This window comes from Anser brachyrhynchus, assembly GCF_964034855.1.
Source record: "Anser brachyrhynchus genome assembly, chromosome: 3".
In the NCBI taxonomy this organism is placed as follows: Eukaryota; Metazoa; Chordata; class Aves; order Anseriformes; family Anatidae; genus Anser; species Anser brachyrhynchus.
Window position 1 is genome coordinate 59567463 of NC_137696.1, and position 17726 is coordinate 59585188.

The 17726-nt window shown below is 38.5% G+C and overlaps 1 protein-coding gene and 1 long non-coding RNA gene across 2 annotated transcripts in view; one reads left to right on the forward strand and one right to left on the reverse strand.

Annotated features, from left to right (window-relative positions):
- The first annotated feature begins 202 nt into the window (after positions 1-202).
- On the forward strand, positions 203-7743 carry LOC308192077. The gene is made up of 3 exons (XR_013948530.1): positions 203-424; positions 5448-5596; positions 6865-7743. It is a non-coding gene; the product is annotated as an uncharacterized lncRNA (long non-coding RNA).
- A 268-nt stretch (positions 7744-8011) lies between these two features.
- The window catches only part of NOX3 (NADPH oxidase 3), a 40690-nt gene continuing 30975 nt past the window's right edge, over positions 8012-17726 (reverse strand). The window contains exons 8-10 of the mRNA XM_080585237.1: positions 16376-16522; positions 13161-13285; positions 8012-10986 (exon numbers count right to left, since the gene is read on the reverse strand). Of these exons, the coding sequence (XP_080441363.1) occupies positions 10860-10986; positions 13161-13285; positions 16376-16522 (399 nt within the window). The 3' untranslated portion in view covers positions 8012-10859. The remainder of the gene's footprint in view (positions 10987-13160; positions 13286-16375; positions 16523-17726) is intronic.

The following is a 17726-nucleotide window of genomic DNA, read 5'->3' on the forward strand; positions in this document are numbered from 1 at the left end:
ATAGCTTCCAAATATATTTGGGCAAGGAGTAGCTCTGTGCAGATAATTAAAAGATGCTTTTTGCAGAAAGTGTTTTGCAAGTCAGTCTGTATTTAAATACCTTAGGTCAGCTTTGTTTTTTAGGAGATTTTAATTGTTCATCTCTTCCCTTCCCAAAGAACAATTTAATCATGTGCTCAATCCTTTTAAAGCGACTGGGTGGAATTTTAAGTGGCAGAATACTAAAAAAGTAATTCAGCTGTGGAGCTGCTATCATTATGATGGTTTGGGTTCAACCCTACATGAGAGCATTAATTAGCTTCAGTTCATGAAGCAAGCTCTCAGTGACTGAATTTCTAGATTGATATTGTCTTTTAGAGTAGTTTTCATTCTTCTGTTTAACAGTGTGTACCAGTGCCTCGTGGACTTGAACTTACCTGGTAAGGTATGAATTACTTTTTTTTTCTCCCTACTGATGGGAAATTTTGAAAATTCATAGATTCATTTCCCTAGATGAGCTTTGGATTTTTTTTACAGTAGTTAACATCAGAAAAAAAAATAGGATAAGAGCAGCATAATAAAATACCTTCTGTTCTATTCCTCCTATCACAACTGCAAATGTTCATAAATATTTTCTGATTACTTCTGCAGGACGTGAAGTATACTAAATCCTTCCTCCCCTAGCATTAATTTAATAGAAAATATTAGTGAATGGAATGAGAAGGAATGAATTTACTCTTGTAAATGGCATTATTGCAGACACAGCTTTAATGTACCTTTAAGCAGGGCAATAACTAAATGCCATTAGCTTGGATTACTATGGAGCCAATAATGCAGAGGTGATAAAGAGTCAGGATGAAGACACCATATATGTTTCTGTTAGAATTTATTTTAAGCTGTTAATGGGAGATATAAGAAATAAACGGGTCCACCTTTGCAATCTCAGAAAATTCTCTAAGTATGAGCAAGGTGGCAGAAATCAGAAAGCAAACAAATGCAATGTAGGCTCAAATAGTCATAAAGGGGATAAGTGCATCCCAGGAAACTGAAGCAGACTGTTATTTATTTACCTAGCTTTATTTTTTGTTATTGTTTGTTCTTCACATGAAATATTTAAAGAGGAGCTTTAAAATTTTCTGATCTATTGTACTTGAAAATGAAATCTTGGCCTTCTTGACAGCCCATTACTGTGCCATGCTATGCTGCATGGTGTTTAGTTGGATCCCCTTAGCATGTGAGGCAACAGGCATTTTCTTGTGTTCTTTGCTTGGAGTACAATCAAGCTTGAGTCCAGTATCAAAATCTGTACTAAGATATCTGGACACTATTGCTTAGTAGAAAACCCTAAAGCTTGTTTTTTTTTTTTTTTTTTCTATATATACTTTTTTGATTTTTTTTTCTTTAAATCTCCCATTTAATCACAGAAATCACTCACTGTATGTCAGAGGACCTACTTCTCATGTAAATACTTTATATAATGTATGCAATTCTTAGAGCAAGCAAGCATGTATCACCCAATTCATGGGAATCAAAATATTTGCCTTTCAAGTTGTACTGTCTAATAGCAATGTTAATGATTGCCATTAGTAAGAAAATCATTCATTTCTGTTTCATGGTCATTCAGAAAGCTCGTTCTCGGATATTATTAAGGGCCATGTCAAATACACAAAATGCAGTTTATAGGAGAAGATTGCTGTAGCAGTTCAAGCAATAGTCTTGGTCCTGGAAGGTTGTGGTTTTTTCCTTGTTTTGCCATTTTTCTGAGAGTTGAGGTAAATGTCTTAGCATTTCCATGTCTCAGTCCTCCATCTAAAACTGGAAGTTCTAAATTTTCCACCTGACAAGGATATTGTGAGAAAACATACATTCAAAGCATTTTGAACACTAAAAGGACCACTGCACCTTTTTCCTTTGATGCTTAAGTAGCAGCAGCCAATAATTGGCACCTTGTTACTCAGGTGCAGCAATACATCCACTTAACAGAGCCTAACTTGTATCTGTCCAGTATGGATATGTACTGGATCTTCTGGATCTTCTAGAGTTGCACCCAGGCTTGATGGGATGACAACAAGAGATAGAGATTTTACCAGGTCCTATGACAGTGTCTTTCCAGTAGCTATAGTGCTTGTCTGTTAAAAGTAACCACATTATTTCCTATATGAAATTGCTCATTTTGCTAGATTAAAGAGTCTGCTGGTTCCTAGACTTTCTCCACATGAAGGTGCTTGCACACTGTTATAGAGTCATCTCTTAATCTAAGTTTTCATATGCTAAGCTGATTGAGCCCTTTAATTGCAACGTGTTTTCTGAAGTCCTCGAGTATGTCTGTGTTTTTTTTCCTCTACCCTCATTTCTTAACATTCTGAGATGTACAACAGAACAATTTGCAATATACCAATATTAGTCTCATCCCTTCTGTGTACAAAGAAACAATTATCTCTTTTGCTGCAATATTTTACTGAGTGAGTGTGATGGGACGTTTGTCTGGTAAAGCTTCAGTTTCTTCTTTAGAGTCAGTAATTTCCACGATTCAGTACTATGCTATGAGCTTGGAATGCCTTCCATGCTCAGAGGTGTGCGGCTTCTCAGTCAGGGGTGTTCAGACACTTTGTTTCAGTGACTGCTCAGTGGCATTGCTCACTTGTCAAGCTTTTGAGGTATTCAGACCATTTTGGTTATATAGATTATATAAGAGTTCGGATTAATATACCTTATATCTTGGTTGAAATCGGTTGGTAAATTAAACAATATTTGCTGAGGGAGAGAGAGGCTGGAAATGGAACCAATACGCAGGCAGACAGACAGCATAGCTGCATGAATCCTTTTTCTTTAGGGAACCATATTACAACCAGTTATTACAGGAAAATGCAAACCTAAAAATTGAGGTTGGTCCTACTGGATCCCCAGAAAAGAGGACAACCAATTTCATGCCTGTCTTTAATGATATGATTTATTTGGAGAAAAAAAGCCCAGGAGATTCACAGTTTCTTCAGTAACCCTGTGAAAAGAGTCTTTTATTTTGGAAGCACTGCCACACGGAGGCATTTGGGTTCTCACTTGAAGAAAGCTTTCAAGATATGGACGAAGCCTTGAGCATGTGCTAACCTCCTTGAAACACAGAACCCATCTTGTATGCCTTTAATTAAGCATAAGCACAAATGCTTTGCTGAACTGGAGCCTAGTGTAGTAACAGTAACGTCTGGATATAATTGCATGCTTCCCCGAAGAGATGTCTTCCCACTTATGGACTTCATTATTGATGGCTATCTATACCTATAGTAATAAGACAATCAGCAAATCAGCATGTAGTAAAGCATTGGCTATGTAACTATAAACAAAGCAGACCATTTGAAGTGAATTCTTTTTTTTTTTTTTTTTTAACTTCAGCATTCAATATTGGTAATATATATAATTTGCATTGGCATTGACTATCTGAGCCAAATTATACTGTCCTCTTTCTGGCAAAACTCCAGTTAATTTCATTGACTGGACTGCAAAGGTTTGGTTCTGCAGAATGCTGAGCAGCTACAATTTCTTTTGGTTTTACTAAAAGCTCTTACAACTCAGCACCTCCCAGCACCAGGCTATTTTTAAAGTATTTCAGGCTCCTTTGTGAATGCACAATGTTATAGAAGGATGAGGTATTTGCTGTAATATGCATAGGGTGGCCAGTGTTTGTGATTATGCTTGATGTCTTGTACTATAGATACATCTTTGTAATGACAACCACAGCTTCCTTTAAATAATAAAACATGCGATACATATTCCTGTCCGAGACATTGTACTTGGGCATGTTTATGTTACCCAAAGTCCAGTTCAGTCAAATCTTCCTGTTCTCCACATGTTTATATTTAAAGTAACTTGTATGTTGACCAGTATCAGAGCATACGTTGTTTGCTTCATTTGTTTGTCCTGCATAGCCCTCTGAATTTCCTTAGCAGCATACAAACTCGGAAAACAGCATGGTTATTTTATTAACATTAATGTGTAAATGGTAGGCATCCCTCAATCTAAACATTGAATCTAAATGTAACGTAATTGTATAGTAACGTGTAATTAATGAGTGTTCAGTGTTGTGGGATGATCAGGTTCCTGTGACCTTTAGAATTCAAGTTTTTCTTTCATTTTTTAAACTTTGATCAATTCCTGGAAACCCAAGAATAAATACATTGTACTTGTTACAGTAAGAGGGAATTGTGAACATCAGTGTCTGTGAGATCTGAAGTACACAGGTTTCTGCAAATTTCCTATGTGCACCCTTTCCACAACTACTGTGTGTTAATTTAGGTTTATGCGTGCTTCTTTATTTTTGCTCACAAAGTTCCACTTAGTTCAGTTTTTGACAGTAATGATTTCTGTGTGGGTTTTTGCAGCCTTGGACAGCAGCAGAAGGAAAGATGTTGTTTTTATGCAGAGAAGCTAGGGCACAAACCATTGAGTGGGACAAGAGATTTAAAATTCAGTGCAGCAATGCTGGGGAATGGTCAGACGTAGGCTGGAGACCAGGCACGCTGTTTCAGAGGACAGACTTGTATCTGCCCTCACTCCTGCTTATTTTTGTATTTCCACAGAATAAAATGTTCAGATTTAGTTATTCATCATTTGAGAGGAAAAAAAAAAAAAAAGAGGAAAACTCTCTGAACAGCCACATTTTTTCCTTACAAGAAGCTACAAGACCACTGAAAACCAGGCCTTTTATTAAAGTGCATAAATGCAATCTTATCTGTGTACCTTAAGGCGAACATGACTGTAAATTGTCTTTCATATTCAGAATTACTGCACCAGAGAAACAGTCTCTACCCAAGAATCAAGACAGTCCAGTAGTTTAATAGCTGAATAATACAGATCAGCCTTCCGGACCCAACCTTCAGCCTGACATCAGTCTTCTATGCATGAGCTTCAAAGGGAACCATATTTAGTCCTCTAGGACAGTAAAAAGATTGTTTGAAGTTAGTAGAGCACATGTGTAAGTATTGGCAGGCTCAGGGCTTTTATCCTCAATGAATATAAATGTCTTACCATGTTAGAAGTCATTATTGTTTAGAAATAATAGTTGCAAATATTTGAAGCAGCTGGCCTTTGAAATATGCTTGTTTGAGTGGTTCATTATACTATACAACTTTTGTTTGTTTCTATGTATTCTGAAAGGATAGTAACATTTAAGCCTTTTAGTCCTTCCTTGCTTTTGATAGGAGAAAAGGTATGTTTCCATGTCAATTAACACATTTGTTTACATATATTAGAACCATTGTGCAAATGAGATTTTTTTTTTTTCACTGTAAGACATGATTTGTTGAAGGTCAAGAAGACTCATGTTAAATAGACTATCTTGCTAGAGTTTCAAAGCACAGGTCATCAGTTCGCTCTTGCTTGAACATGTTCAGCAACATGTAAGGAGGCATTCCTGGGATATGTTTCTGTTCCTGTCTGCAGCTTTAATGTAATGGACACCTGATTTTATTTCACAGACGTAGAAGTGCAGAATTTCTCAGACAATTAAATGATCAGACACAAGGAGATGGAATTGCTGCTATAGAACAGATGTCCTGACTGATGGAAGAAAGCCTCAGCTCAGCCAGTTTTCAGCACTCGGAAAGTTTAGGCCAGCAGGTCCCTGGTAGGTTGCCCTCCACCCTGCGAGGTGTTGTCTCTCGTGACCAAGGCAGATTTGTGCCTGGCATTTGATTGACTAAGAAGTGTCAGGAAAAGAGAGAATGGCCTGGGGACAATTAGCCTCTGCTGCACGTGGTCATGCACCTTCTGGGCTATCTCCTGCTATACTGCTTTGACCACCATGGGTTTGCATTCCCCAAACGCACATTTTATTTTAGCTTTTGGTACTCATAGGGCAAGCTGCGTGGAAGTAGTGTCACATTTTTCTTTGCCTTTTCACTGTTCCTGAAGGAATTCAGGTGAGTTCCCCTTCCACCCCTCCCCCCCCCCCCCAAAAAAAAAAAATAGATAAAATAAAAAATCACTGAAATTGTTGACCTGCTGGGATTATAAAGCCACCATGTCATTTAAGTTTATTACTTTTCCAGAGTGGCTGAGCTGCATTTAAGGCAGTTCTCATAAGATCTCCTGCTAATCAGGCATACTCAAACATTTGAAAAGTTTTGCACTTTTTTTGCAGTTAAAATTCCCTCTTAACCCTTTTACATTTACCGTTAACCCTTTTACATCTAAAAGCAGGAAAGAAGCAGGAGATCCTTGTAATGCTATGGTACATGTCCCATATGATAGACATCCTGTTAAAAGTGGTGGTTCCTGTTTAACCTAAGACACACACTTGCTTAAATAATTTCTACTGCATGCATAACTTTGGGGGAGGGAGAAAGGAGGAGAGCCCAAAACATAAAAAACATATTTCAACTTATGCTTACTTGTGATTAAGTTTAAATTATCATAACACAACCCTTATTGTAATACCATTATTTTTGTTGTTAGAGCCAAAATAATTAATCTGTATGTTTATGATCCTTGTCTATGATTAGTTTTCTGTCACAGGATGTGATCAGCTTGTGTTGTTATGACTATACTTTATTTACTACTATTTTCCTACACAGTGCTGAACACTTCCTGCTGAAGAAGCTGAACGGACAAATCCATGAAGATATGTTTCATTTTCCATGACAGTGAATGATGTTTCCATATATAAACATAATAACAGAGTCATTACATATGCACTCACATTATCATAGCTGCTGTGTGCTCAGTGTTATTCAAAACAAGGCAGGAAGCCAAATCTTCCTAGTTTCCATTTTGATTTAAATTGTATTTGTAATAAAGGGATTTTCATTCAACTTAAATGCAGTTTCATCCTAGTCCAACAAACCTTCCCACTTCTTTTTTTTTATTATTATTATTTTTTTTCGTTTATTCTAGGTCACTCAGTCCTGATACAAGTGAAATTCTCCTCTGGTGGTGATAACAGCAGTGCTACTCAATGAACTATAACAAGGGCTCTAAATGCATCTCCTGTAGCATACCACAGTGATTTGCAAAAGTGGGAATAAATCAAAGCAGTGAAGAGATGCCATGTTGAGCCAGAAGCTAAATGTTACATCTTGTTGCATGAGGCTAGGGGGAGAACAGATCCTGTTTTTCTGGCAGCACAATATCTTTGTGCTTGTTACCTCCGATCCAACCCCATTAAAACAATCATTCAGAATCTGCAGGAAATTGTCACCTCTTTCTTTCATGCAATGGCAGCTGGTACTGGTGCCTACACACATTTCTCATTTCCTTCAAGATTTTCAACGCACATAAAAAAAGAAGCTTAATTTATATTAAAAAATGTGTCAGCTTACCCTGAGGCTCAGCACGGGCACCAGGGAAAAAAATAAAAGATAAATGCCTCTAGGTGAACTGGCAGAGGCTCTAATTCTCCACTCACTCTACTGCTACACAGTATGCACCACATTAATCATTTCACACAGGCAGGCGTTTAAGAAAACTTCAACAATTTTAAAATAAAGATGCATTGCCCTAAACTTAATAATAATACAACTGTATCTTGTAGATCAAGCTCGGTTCACACATACCATTAACCTCCAATAGAAAAGATATAAAATAATCTTGTAGTCCTCTGTGACATAATTTTTATTATTGTTTCTTTTGTCTATAAAGCTATGTCCCCTCTAGTGGGCATTTCCCGCGCGTGTATGTATAAGTGTACATATATAATGTTGCCATTTGTCTTATTCAAGATATACACAGGATGTTTTCTACCTCCCACCTTTATTGTGTGGCTGGGTAAATGCATTATGTGATCCTAGTGAACTTCACTACACCTCAGGCCAATTTGGTTGTAGTTTTTCTTTAACTTTCTGTGCTGGGGGAGCAAAGTAAGGAAATATTTTCCATGGTTTTCTAGCTTGCATGAGTCCCACATATTTTATTTTGTTTCCCCCTATCCTTCTAAAGCTATCTGATGTTCCACATGCTTAACAGTGCTGAAGTCACAAAGATAAGTACAAATAGGACTTGAAGGTGCAAGACAACATCAGATCTTGAAAAGCAGCAATGATACACTCAGGCAGACTTGGAGGATGAGCAATGCAAAGCTGTGAGGGAAGCACCTCTTTTGGAGGACAGGAACTATAGCAATGGCAGCTCTTGTGCCAGTGAGAGACATTAGAAGGTGGGAGTAAAGACTGGTGTCTCATGAAGGCCGTAGTTTCATCACTTTGACACACAATGTGCCGCAAGGCTGGCTCGCCTAACCAGATGGAGACAGTCATCTCTTGGAGACATCACACTGGTTGTACTGTGGCATGCACAGCTTTACACTCGTCTCACCACATTAGAAGATGTGACTCCAGGGACTGCTGGCACCTGGCTGGTTTGTTTGCCACAAGGTTGTCAGGCAGCTCAGTAGCTGGTCTGAACCGTACATCTGGACTCCTAGCAGCCACCTCAGAAGGTCTGCAGAGGTGAAAAGATGACTTATTGTTTCGTAACTACCTCTCAGAGCTACATCAGTATATCAGAGAACAAAAAACTGTTCTGGGTAACAGTCTGTGACCTGTGAGGAAAGGCTGGATCAGTTACAAGAATACAAGAAATGCAAATAAGAATTAGACTTTGTTAAAAACACTAGGCAGTGATATATGTATAGGTGCATTTTAGATACACCATTCTCAAGGCTGTCAACTTGGCATGTGATGAAATGGCATGCAAATACAGTTCCTCCCACATCTGCAGACTTTGTTGAACAACCAACCAACCAAAAGGCTTTTTGATGTGATGAAGAACTTGGGGATGGATCCTGCAAGTCAACAACTGGTTGTGCAGCTGGTGTTGACAACAGGGAGGTGGCTTACACAACCGTGGGACCCCCTTCGAGGATCGAGGACTCCTAGGAAAACATGGGATCTGCCTGCAGTGGGCAAAGGCCCATATGCTGGCCAGCCTGTGAGGAGAATTTTAAACTAGGAATGATGGGAGGGAGTGGTTGACCGACGGCCAAGTGAGGAGACACAGTTGGCCAAGTGTGCAGGACAATGTGAACAGGAGAGGCTGAGTAATCAGAAATACAGGCCCACCATAAGTATACACAGGCAAAAAAAGCAAGTGCCTGCAAGACAGCATGGTGAAGGAAGTTCTCATACCTTCTCTGGAAAACCCACATGAGAGAATGCCTCTCTAAAGTGCTGTACACTGACACACATGGCATAGGGGGGACAAAGGAAGAACTAGAGGTTTGCATACCATTGAAGGGCTATGATCTCACTGTGAACACAGGAACATAGTGAGATAATTCACTTGTTTGTAGAGCAGCAGTGCATGGCTACAGGCTCTTTGGGAAGGACAGGCTGGGATGCTGAGGAGGGCAGCTGTCCTGTACATGAGAGAGCAGCAGGAATGCATGGAGCTCAGCCTAGGGATGGATGAGAAGCCAGCTGAGAGCTGGTCAAGATTAATGGGCAGACCAATGTGGGTTATGTTGTGGTGGGTGTCTGCTACAAACTACCTAATAAAGAAGCAGATGAGACCTCCTTCAGGCAACTGGAAGTCTCATGTTCACGTGTTGGTCCTCATAAGGAACTTGAACCACGCCAATATCTGCTGGAGGGACAACATGACAGGGACCAAGCAATTCAGGTGATTTCTGGAGCACAGTGATGATGGCTTCCTTATGGAGGTGTTTGAGGATCTAATTACGGCAGGCACTCTGCTGGAGCTCACACTTAGAAACCAGGTCAAGTATGTAACGGTTCTGGGCAGCCTTGGCTGCAGTGACCATGAGATAGTGGAGTTCAGGATCCAGAGAGAGAGATACAAGGCAAATAACAAAATCACAACCCTAAGCTTCAGGACAGTAGACTCTGGCAGGGACCTGCTTGGAACGATCCCATGTAAGGTCCTGAAGAAAAGAGAGATCCATATAATTGGATGATTTTTGAGAATCACCTCCTCCAAGCTCAAAAATGATCCATCTGGCTGTGGAGGATGTCAAACAAAGGTGGTAGGAGGCCTGCATGGATGAACAACTCTCTCATAGAGAAAAAAAAAAAAAAAGTAAAAAAAAAGTGCAGAAGAGGTGGAAGAAGGGACACATGACCCAGAACCTCCAGAGGTCCCTTCCCAGCTCAGCCACCCTGTGATATCTCTGAATCTGTGAATCTATATATTTTAAAGCCTGTTCTTCAATGCCCATGAAGCAGTGTGGCATTTAAAGGACACGTTACTTTTTCCCTCAGTTTCAGTTGCCTGTCTCAGGAGATCCATTTGCTGGGAGCGAAAATTTCTGGAGTCTACTTAACCTTCAGAAAATATTAGATTATTGCATGCACCACCAGTATCACTGCAGAAATGGCAGGTTTAAATGGTGCCTGCTTTGGTAGGTCAAAAGGAATTTGTTAGGAAGTATATATTTAAGCAGCATTGCTATGGAACAAAAGACGATGTAGATGTGTGCTCAGTAGGAGACTAGAAGTACAAGATCAGAACATCAGAAAGGAAAATGCTTTGAATAACTGGACATGATTTAAACAGCAGGAATGATAGTATTGCCTGCAGTAGTAGTTTGATCATACACAATAGCAACGTACAGATCTAAATGGCCATTTTTCTCGCACCTTTTCCTTTAAAGTATAGTGATTTGTATTTGTTTTCACAGAGGTGTGGTTGGATTCACAGCATCATTGACTAAGCAATGAAGAATCAGCCCTTCGGTTCTTTGAAGGAAAGGCTAAGGATAGGGTCCAAAACTTTAGTTGGCATAGGATGGCATTTTTCCGCTGAAGTCAGTGCAGCTGCTTCAATTTACAGTTCTCAACATCTGGACTGAATGCTGCAGAATGGGAAGAGGACAGGAGAAGTTGAGGAAAAATGCACAACTTGGTAATACCTATTACAGAATTGAGAAGTACAGCCTAGAAACTTTCTTCATTGTAGTTAAACTGAGCTCCTCTTGGATCAACTGATGAATAGGAGCTGCACATCTTTTGAAGGATCTTAGAGAGAGTCTTGGGTCCACAGAAGAATACTCCAATACTGTTGCTGTAATCACAATAACAACAAAAAACATAAAAACAGCAGAATAAATAGATAAACTGCAATTTTTGACAGCATCCAGCTTTGTTTATATCTTTTGAAATGGCTTTTTGAGAAATGCGTTTGAAAAGTTTTGTTACTGTCACAAAGTATTACAATATAATTATTTTAATACTTCAGTGTTTATTATGTCATATTGCTTTATTTATTTGGATTGCTGTATTAGAGGTCACAAATTATTTTGAATCATAGTTCTTTGGTTTTGATTGTCGTACTTTTTTTTTTTTTTTTAAATTCAGAGAAACAAACACACTGCTTGGCCTGAAAATGTTCGGTGCTTTTTTTCCACGAGTTAAATTTTTTTTTTCCCTAAAAAATGGATAACACGTTCAGTTGTTTCTTAGTATTTTTCTTTGTTGTTGTTGTTGTTGTTTATTTCTTTTTAATACTGATGGCTGATTTAAAAAAAAAAAAGTAAATAGTTCTCATAAATAACAAGAACATGATGAACAATGTAACAAACAGTTGTGCTCATAAGTGCACAAGTGTGTTAAAAGGAACTGGAAACCTGGTTTCTTGCTGCAAAGGGCTTTAAAGAGTTTTCTTTTAAGTATACAACACATGTTATTTTAAACATATATATGAGCACACAGATGCACATATGCTGTGTTACTGGGGGAAACTGAGCCTACTTAAGCACAATGCAAGTGACAAGTGACAGTGTGTTTCAAAAAGTTTGCTCCAGGAAAGGAGTGGCTGTAGATCTGATTTTGGTGCCAAAGTTGTAGTCCCCCCATACTGCTCTAGTTCTTGATTGCACTCAGGTTCAACCTGAGTGATATATTTGTGCTAATCCGCAAAAAGACACCGTTGCACCATGGGAAAGTTGGTAGACCTAGATGCAGCAACCCAAAATTTAGTCAGTTCATACAAACTGATTTTTCCAACATACAGTAGAAACTCTTGAGTTTCTTCACCTCTTGAATCTTCTGTAACTCAGAGCAAGAAAAGGTAGGGAGTTTTTTGATTCAGTGTGCACAAGGAGTGTATATTTCATGCAGTGTTTTCTTTAAGAAGTTCAAAGTTGACCATCAACATGTGCATCTAGGTTCAGAAGCAAATACAGATTTTTCTGTCACTTGAGCACTGGCTTTCTAAGGAAATATCACAAGATCCAGTAAAGAAAGTTAATACCCATCTCCTTCCCTGAGCATCAGAAAACCATGCTTTTCTCAGCTGTTCTTAAAAAGGTAACAAAATTATAATGTTTCAGCTATAACTTTAAAAAGCTCTGTTTTTGCAGTAGAACCCCTATAAAAGGTCTTTCAAAAATCATATTTTCTACCCTTGGCCTCTTTCTATTTTTAACCTTCCCTTATTTCCTGATTGTATTTATTTTGACCTCTATCAAGTGGTTTCTCTATTACTGTTATTTTTGTAATTTTATGGTATTCTTGTAGCTTTCTGTATTCTCTTTGATCTCCTCCTTTTCAGCTTTCTCATCTTTAAAAAAATGTTTTCTTCTTTTTTCTTTTTGTATCTCTGTCTCCCAAGTGCAAGCCTTTATTTTGCATTAGCAGGTAAATGTTTGGAAATCATAAAGGGTCCCAAAGATTCTGGAATTTTCTACCGCTGAACACAAAATATTTCAAATTCTTGCTTCAAAGACTTTCAGGAACAAAGAAGCTTTTCTCAGACCACTAGCGAATCCACCAAGTTCAAATGAACTGTCTTTGCCAGCAGAGATGAACTAATAACAGAACAGCATAGTCTTGCAAGAGTAGCCAAATATGTTCAGGGAACAAACATATCCTTGACATCATAAGAAAAAAATCACAGTTTATCTCTTTAATAACCATCTTCAAGGGAAATTAATGCTACTTTGTCCTTTGTGCAGAACAGTAATTGGATTGTGTGTTTCAATTATATCTGGACAAAGGCCAGGATATTGAAATACTTCTAAATATTAGATTTTCTTGTCCAAAAATTAGATTTTATTGGCATTCTCTTTCCGAGATTTCTTCATTAAAAGCTTCATTAAGCATAAATCTTCTTTCCACACAGCTAAAAAAACTGAATTAGTTTAAAAGGGTCATTTAGAAAGGTTTGCCCTCCCCTCCTCCCACTGTTTATGCTGAGAGACAAGTTACCTAACAAGGTTAGAAGCCAACCTGCCTTACCTAGGATGTTTTTCGGCTAGCTGCTTGAACTCATTGTCCCAGTTTGGCCTTCCATAGAAGGTCTTCTGTCTCAAACCAGTAATTACATCCATCTTGTCATCATAATGTAGGGCTATGTGAGTAGCCTAAAGGCAAATTTACAAGATAATCATTTTAGAATCAACAGTGTATACTCCAAGTAATAGGAGAAAGCAATAATACAGCTTCTCAGTGAAAGACAGAAGTATTAATAAGGGAAAGAAAACTGTAATTATCAAATGGCAATGAGGAGAGAAGAGAGGGGAGGAGAGGAGAGTAGGGGTACTCAAGAAGTCTAATAAACACTTCCAAAAGTGCTCATAACCTCGAAGGTGTTCAGCTTCTTGAGACAAAATGTTTGAAATGAGATGGATTAAATATCTGTTTTTACTATGCCACTTTTACAGGCAGGATTCCTAAACTTCTTCTCAGTCTTTGAATATCACACCTTACACTTCATTCTCTGCAGATCCTGAAGTGATAGTCACCACTTTAAGGCCAAGTTGGCCTTAAAGATGGAGTTTAGGAAAGGGAAAAAAAGTGAATTGTAACAGAATTTGACAATAAATATTAGAAACTACATGCACCTTAGGGACTCTTGGTATGTCCTGACCATTGTGCTGCTGACATACCAGCAGATAGTCACAGATGTACCAGCTCTGCAGGGGTAAAACTCTGACTGTTTTGACTTCTCCTGGCATGGAGGCAGGTGCAAGTTAGATCAGCTCAGGTGAAGCACTGATCTAAGTGAGCTAAACATGTGTCAGTGCCAAGAAAACAAATCCTGATTTTCATGGACATGAAAATGTCCAGCTCTTACGCTACACCCATTTCCATGCTATCTGAGTACCACTAGATATAGAAACAAACCCACCATTTCTCTCAATTGTGCTGCTGTTGTGTAGGAGTAATACACTTGTTTTCATTACAGACTATCACTGTTACTATCGCTGTCACGAAATTACTGGAGGAGAGCTACGTTAAAAAATGGGCTTTGCATTTAGTTCAGGCCACTGTCATCTCTTTCAGAAGTGGCTGCTGAAATTTAGATTCATTTCATGGTAATATTGTATATTTCTCATCCTAATGAATCTTATGAGTCTTCCATGTTGATTAACAAATCTATTATTCTTGTCAAGTGCATTTGTCACAAGAGGTCACAAAAACTCCTTGTTAGTTTGGGCCACTGTCATGGAGGGCTTGGAAGAGTCTAAGAAAAAACTCAAAGTCTTTGGTAGGAGTGGGAGGCAGGGAACGACATAGGATATTTGAATTGCTTACAGCAAAATTGTGCCACTGAGCAAAAGGGGTATTTCGGTTCACATCAAGCGGAACTTTTCCAGGATTTTTGGTGTCAGTCCTTTGTATAGCTCACAGTGTTAATGAAGAATCTCAAGAGCATTACAAGAAACAATAGGCTGAAACTTAATTTCTTATCCAGGAAGAGGCAGACCTGTGCCATATCTGTTTGGTCATCCAATACCAAGAAAGAATATACGAAGAGCCTGAGACATTGAAAAAACCTTATGTCTGGGGAAGGGGTAGGGAAGTGGGGGGCAGGTAAACACCCTCCAGCAGTGGAAGGTGCACTAGAAGACATAAATTGTCCATCCCCCTTCATTTCAGGATGAAGTAAAGTTAAGCATCATCCAAATATTACTGGAGATGAATTTCAAATTATGATGAGTGATGAACTGGAATTTCATAACAATAAAGTAGACCTATAAGAGGGAGTTCTGTGGATCTCTGAAGAAGGGGGAGCAGTTATGAAACACAGCTGGTCTTGGGCTTTGTTTGAGATGTAGCCACTGAAAAGCAATCCTCTTCTGCCCTAGCTCTTTGGAGGTGCGGTGCTGAGGGGCTCTGGGAGCAAAAGCAGTACCAGCGTAGAGGAGAGGCAGCACGACTCTGGGGATGTTTCTATATTACCTAACCAGCAGCACCAGATAACATAGCAGTGCTGACAGGAGACTGGACAAAGGGGTTTGAAGGGAAGGAGAGACTTCAAAAATGTGCAGGGCACACAAGTGAGGAGAGTCAGGCATCTGAGCAAGAATAGTTGTCTGCCTACCTGACTTTTGGTCTGGTATTTGCCCGAGAGGGAAGTGAGATGTTGACAGCTAAGAGATGAGGGCAGCTTTGTGCTTTGTTAGGTTCGTGAATAACTTCTTTCAAAACTGATTTTAGGTAATACCTCGTGTTATTGGTAATGCAGAGTAGTGACTTCTATGACTGCTTTACTGCTTACTTCTATGACTACTCTGCTTTACGATGGGAAGAGATTTTTCTGAATACATTGTTTTACACATACCTCATTACTTGATCAAATCCCTGAAAAAGGCAGAAAGAAATTTTTATTTATTTATTTATTTTGTGGTAAGCAGCAAGGGGAAAGATTTCTGAAATCTGATTTTTAATCTGTAGTAGACAGTCCTTGCATTCAGTAGAGACAGCAGGAAATAAAACAGTAGAGCAAAGACTTTTCTGTGAGAGATTTTCTGGCAGGTCCCTAACTCTGATCACAGTGTGATCTGAGAGATGAGTTAAAAAAATACAGAAAGAGAAAATCAGCTCTTTTAGGTCTAGGTAAAGACTAAAGTTGAATAAAAGCCACCCAGTCTAAGGATTAAGTACCTCAAGGTGGGATGACAACTTGAAATTACAAAATCACGAATTTAAACTCAATCAGAGAAAATATATTTTCAAACAACATAAATTAGTCCATAGAGTTTGTTGCCAGAATGTTCTGAATGCAGCAGGATTCAAAACTGTACTGGACATATATGTGAACAACAAAAATTATGGCAAATAATAAGAGTAAACAAAACCAATGCTTTTTATACAACCCTCCGTATTTCAGCGTAAATATGCTATAATCTATTTAAGGGATGTTCCAGAAACATGGACAAAATGTCCCTTCACAAGCTCTCAAAATGCTCTCTGCACTTGTGTTTGAAACACCTGGTAGTCAGGGCTGCCCAAGACAAGAGACTGGACTGAAGGGATCACTGGTTTGATTTCTCTGTTCCTGGTTTTCTGAATGTGCGATGGAAATGGAAACAGTCTGGTGTCTTTATATTTACAGTTCTTTGTCTCTCTGTTTCATCCATCATTCATTCATCTGTTCCTGTTCCATATGTTACCATACTGGAAAAGCAAGGTACATTAACTCAGACTCATAAGAGTTTCATCATTACCTGACTTTCATCCCAGCCAGTAAGAAATATATGATAACTTAGAAAATCATTTTTCCCCTTTTCAGCCATTTTTGTTTCCAAAAGGAACAGAAGATCAGCAAACCACTCAAATGCTGATGGGTCTCGACAGATCCAGTAAAAATAAACCTGTCAGATAAAAGTAAAGAGATTAAGCAAGAAGAAAACTTTCAATAAAACTTCCTAATGATTAGCTCAAGTCATTAACCACAGTGTGTGTGTCTCTTCTCCACTGTAAATTTAAACAGAATCACACATCATTTTGATGATGAAGAGGCTCTGTAATTTAAAAAAAAATAAAAAATCATTTTCATCTTAAAGATTGAGTGAAGATTGATTCATGTGTCAGTGAAGCTAGGCAGTGCACAAGTTTCCCAACTTCTCCTGCCAGTACACCTTTAACTAAGAGTACCTAATCCTGCTTTTCTTGCAAATAGCTTGAAATCCTTTGAAACTTTGCATTGATTTTCAGTCATGATGAACAGGGAATTTCAATTTTACTCAGCACTGAAGAAAGGAATTCTTGTTTCTGAAGACTTTGTACCATAGGTTGACGGATGATGTAGTCAAAAGGTATTAGTTATGTACTTCAAGTTAAATACCCTGTATAAAAAAGTCTACAGAATGTCCCTAGTTTTTTTTTTTTTAATGTATGTCTTGCTTAATTTGGAGCATATAATTTCTAGAAAAAGATTAAACTGTAACTTTAAAGTTGCCACAGGGGTCTAATGAACCACAGTCCCATGATTTTGTTTTCTATTGTTTAAAGACCTCCTCTCTATGAAAAATTTACACAGTTTTTTTTCCTCTAAATTTCTCTAGTTTCATCTTCCATATGCTGTTTTTTATTTTTTTAATTTTTTTTAATGTTGTAGGCTGGATTGGAGAGCCCACTATTAAAGCTTTGTTCCCCAGGCAGAAATTAGAGGCTGGGATCAAGTTGTCCTGTAATTTACTGGGATCTTGGCATAGGGTAATGCTTGCATAGGGAATCAGATTTTTCAAACCAGATGGTCAATCACTGTCCATATGATGATGCATGTTTCTATTTCAAGAGTCCTCACTGTGGTATCTTCAGCTGGATCAGGTAAGACTCCCCAGAATCCCTGTTCAGCTCAATACTTAAATCCAGGTGGCCCAGGGACCTCTGTGACCACTCCAGCACGCACATGATCTACTGTGATGAATTATCTTACCTACATAAAAAGTATCGTTAAACTAATTAACTATGTATAAAAGACTGTCCTGCATGACCATTTCTGCAGGAACAATTCCTGCTGGAACTGTTTATTTGCAAGTGTGCTATCCATGTATAAGTTAATCAAATTTTCAT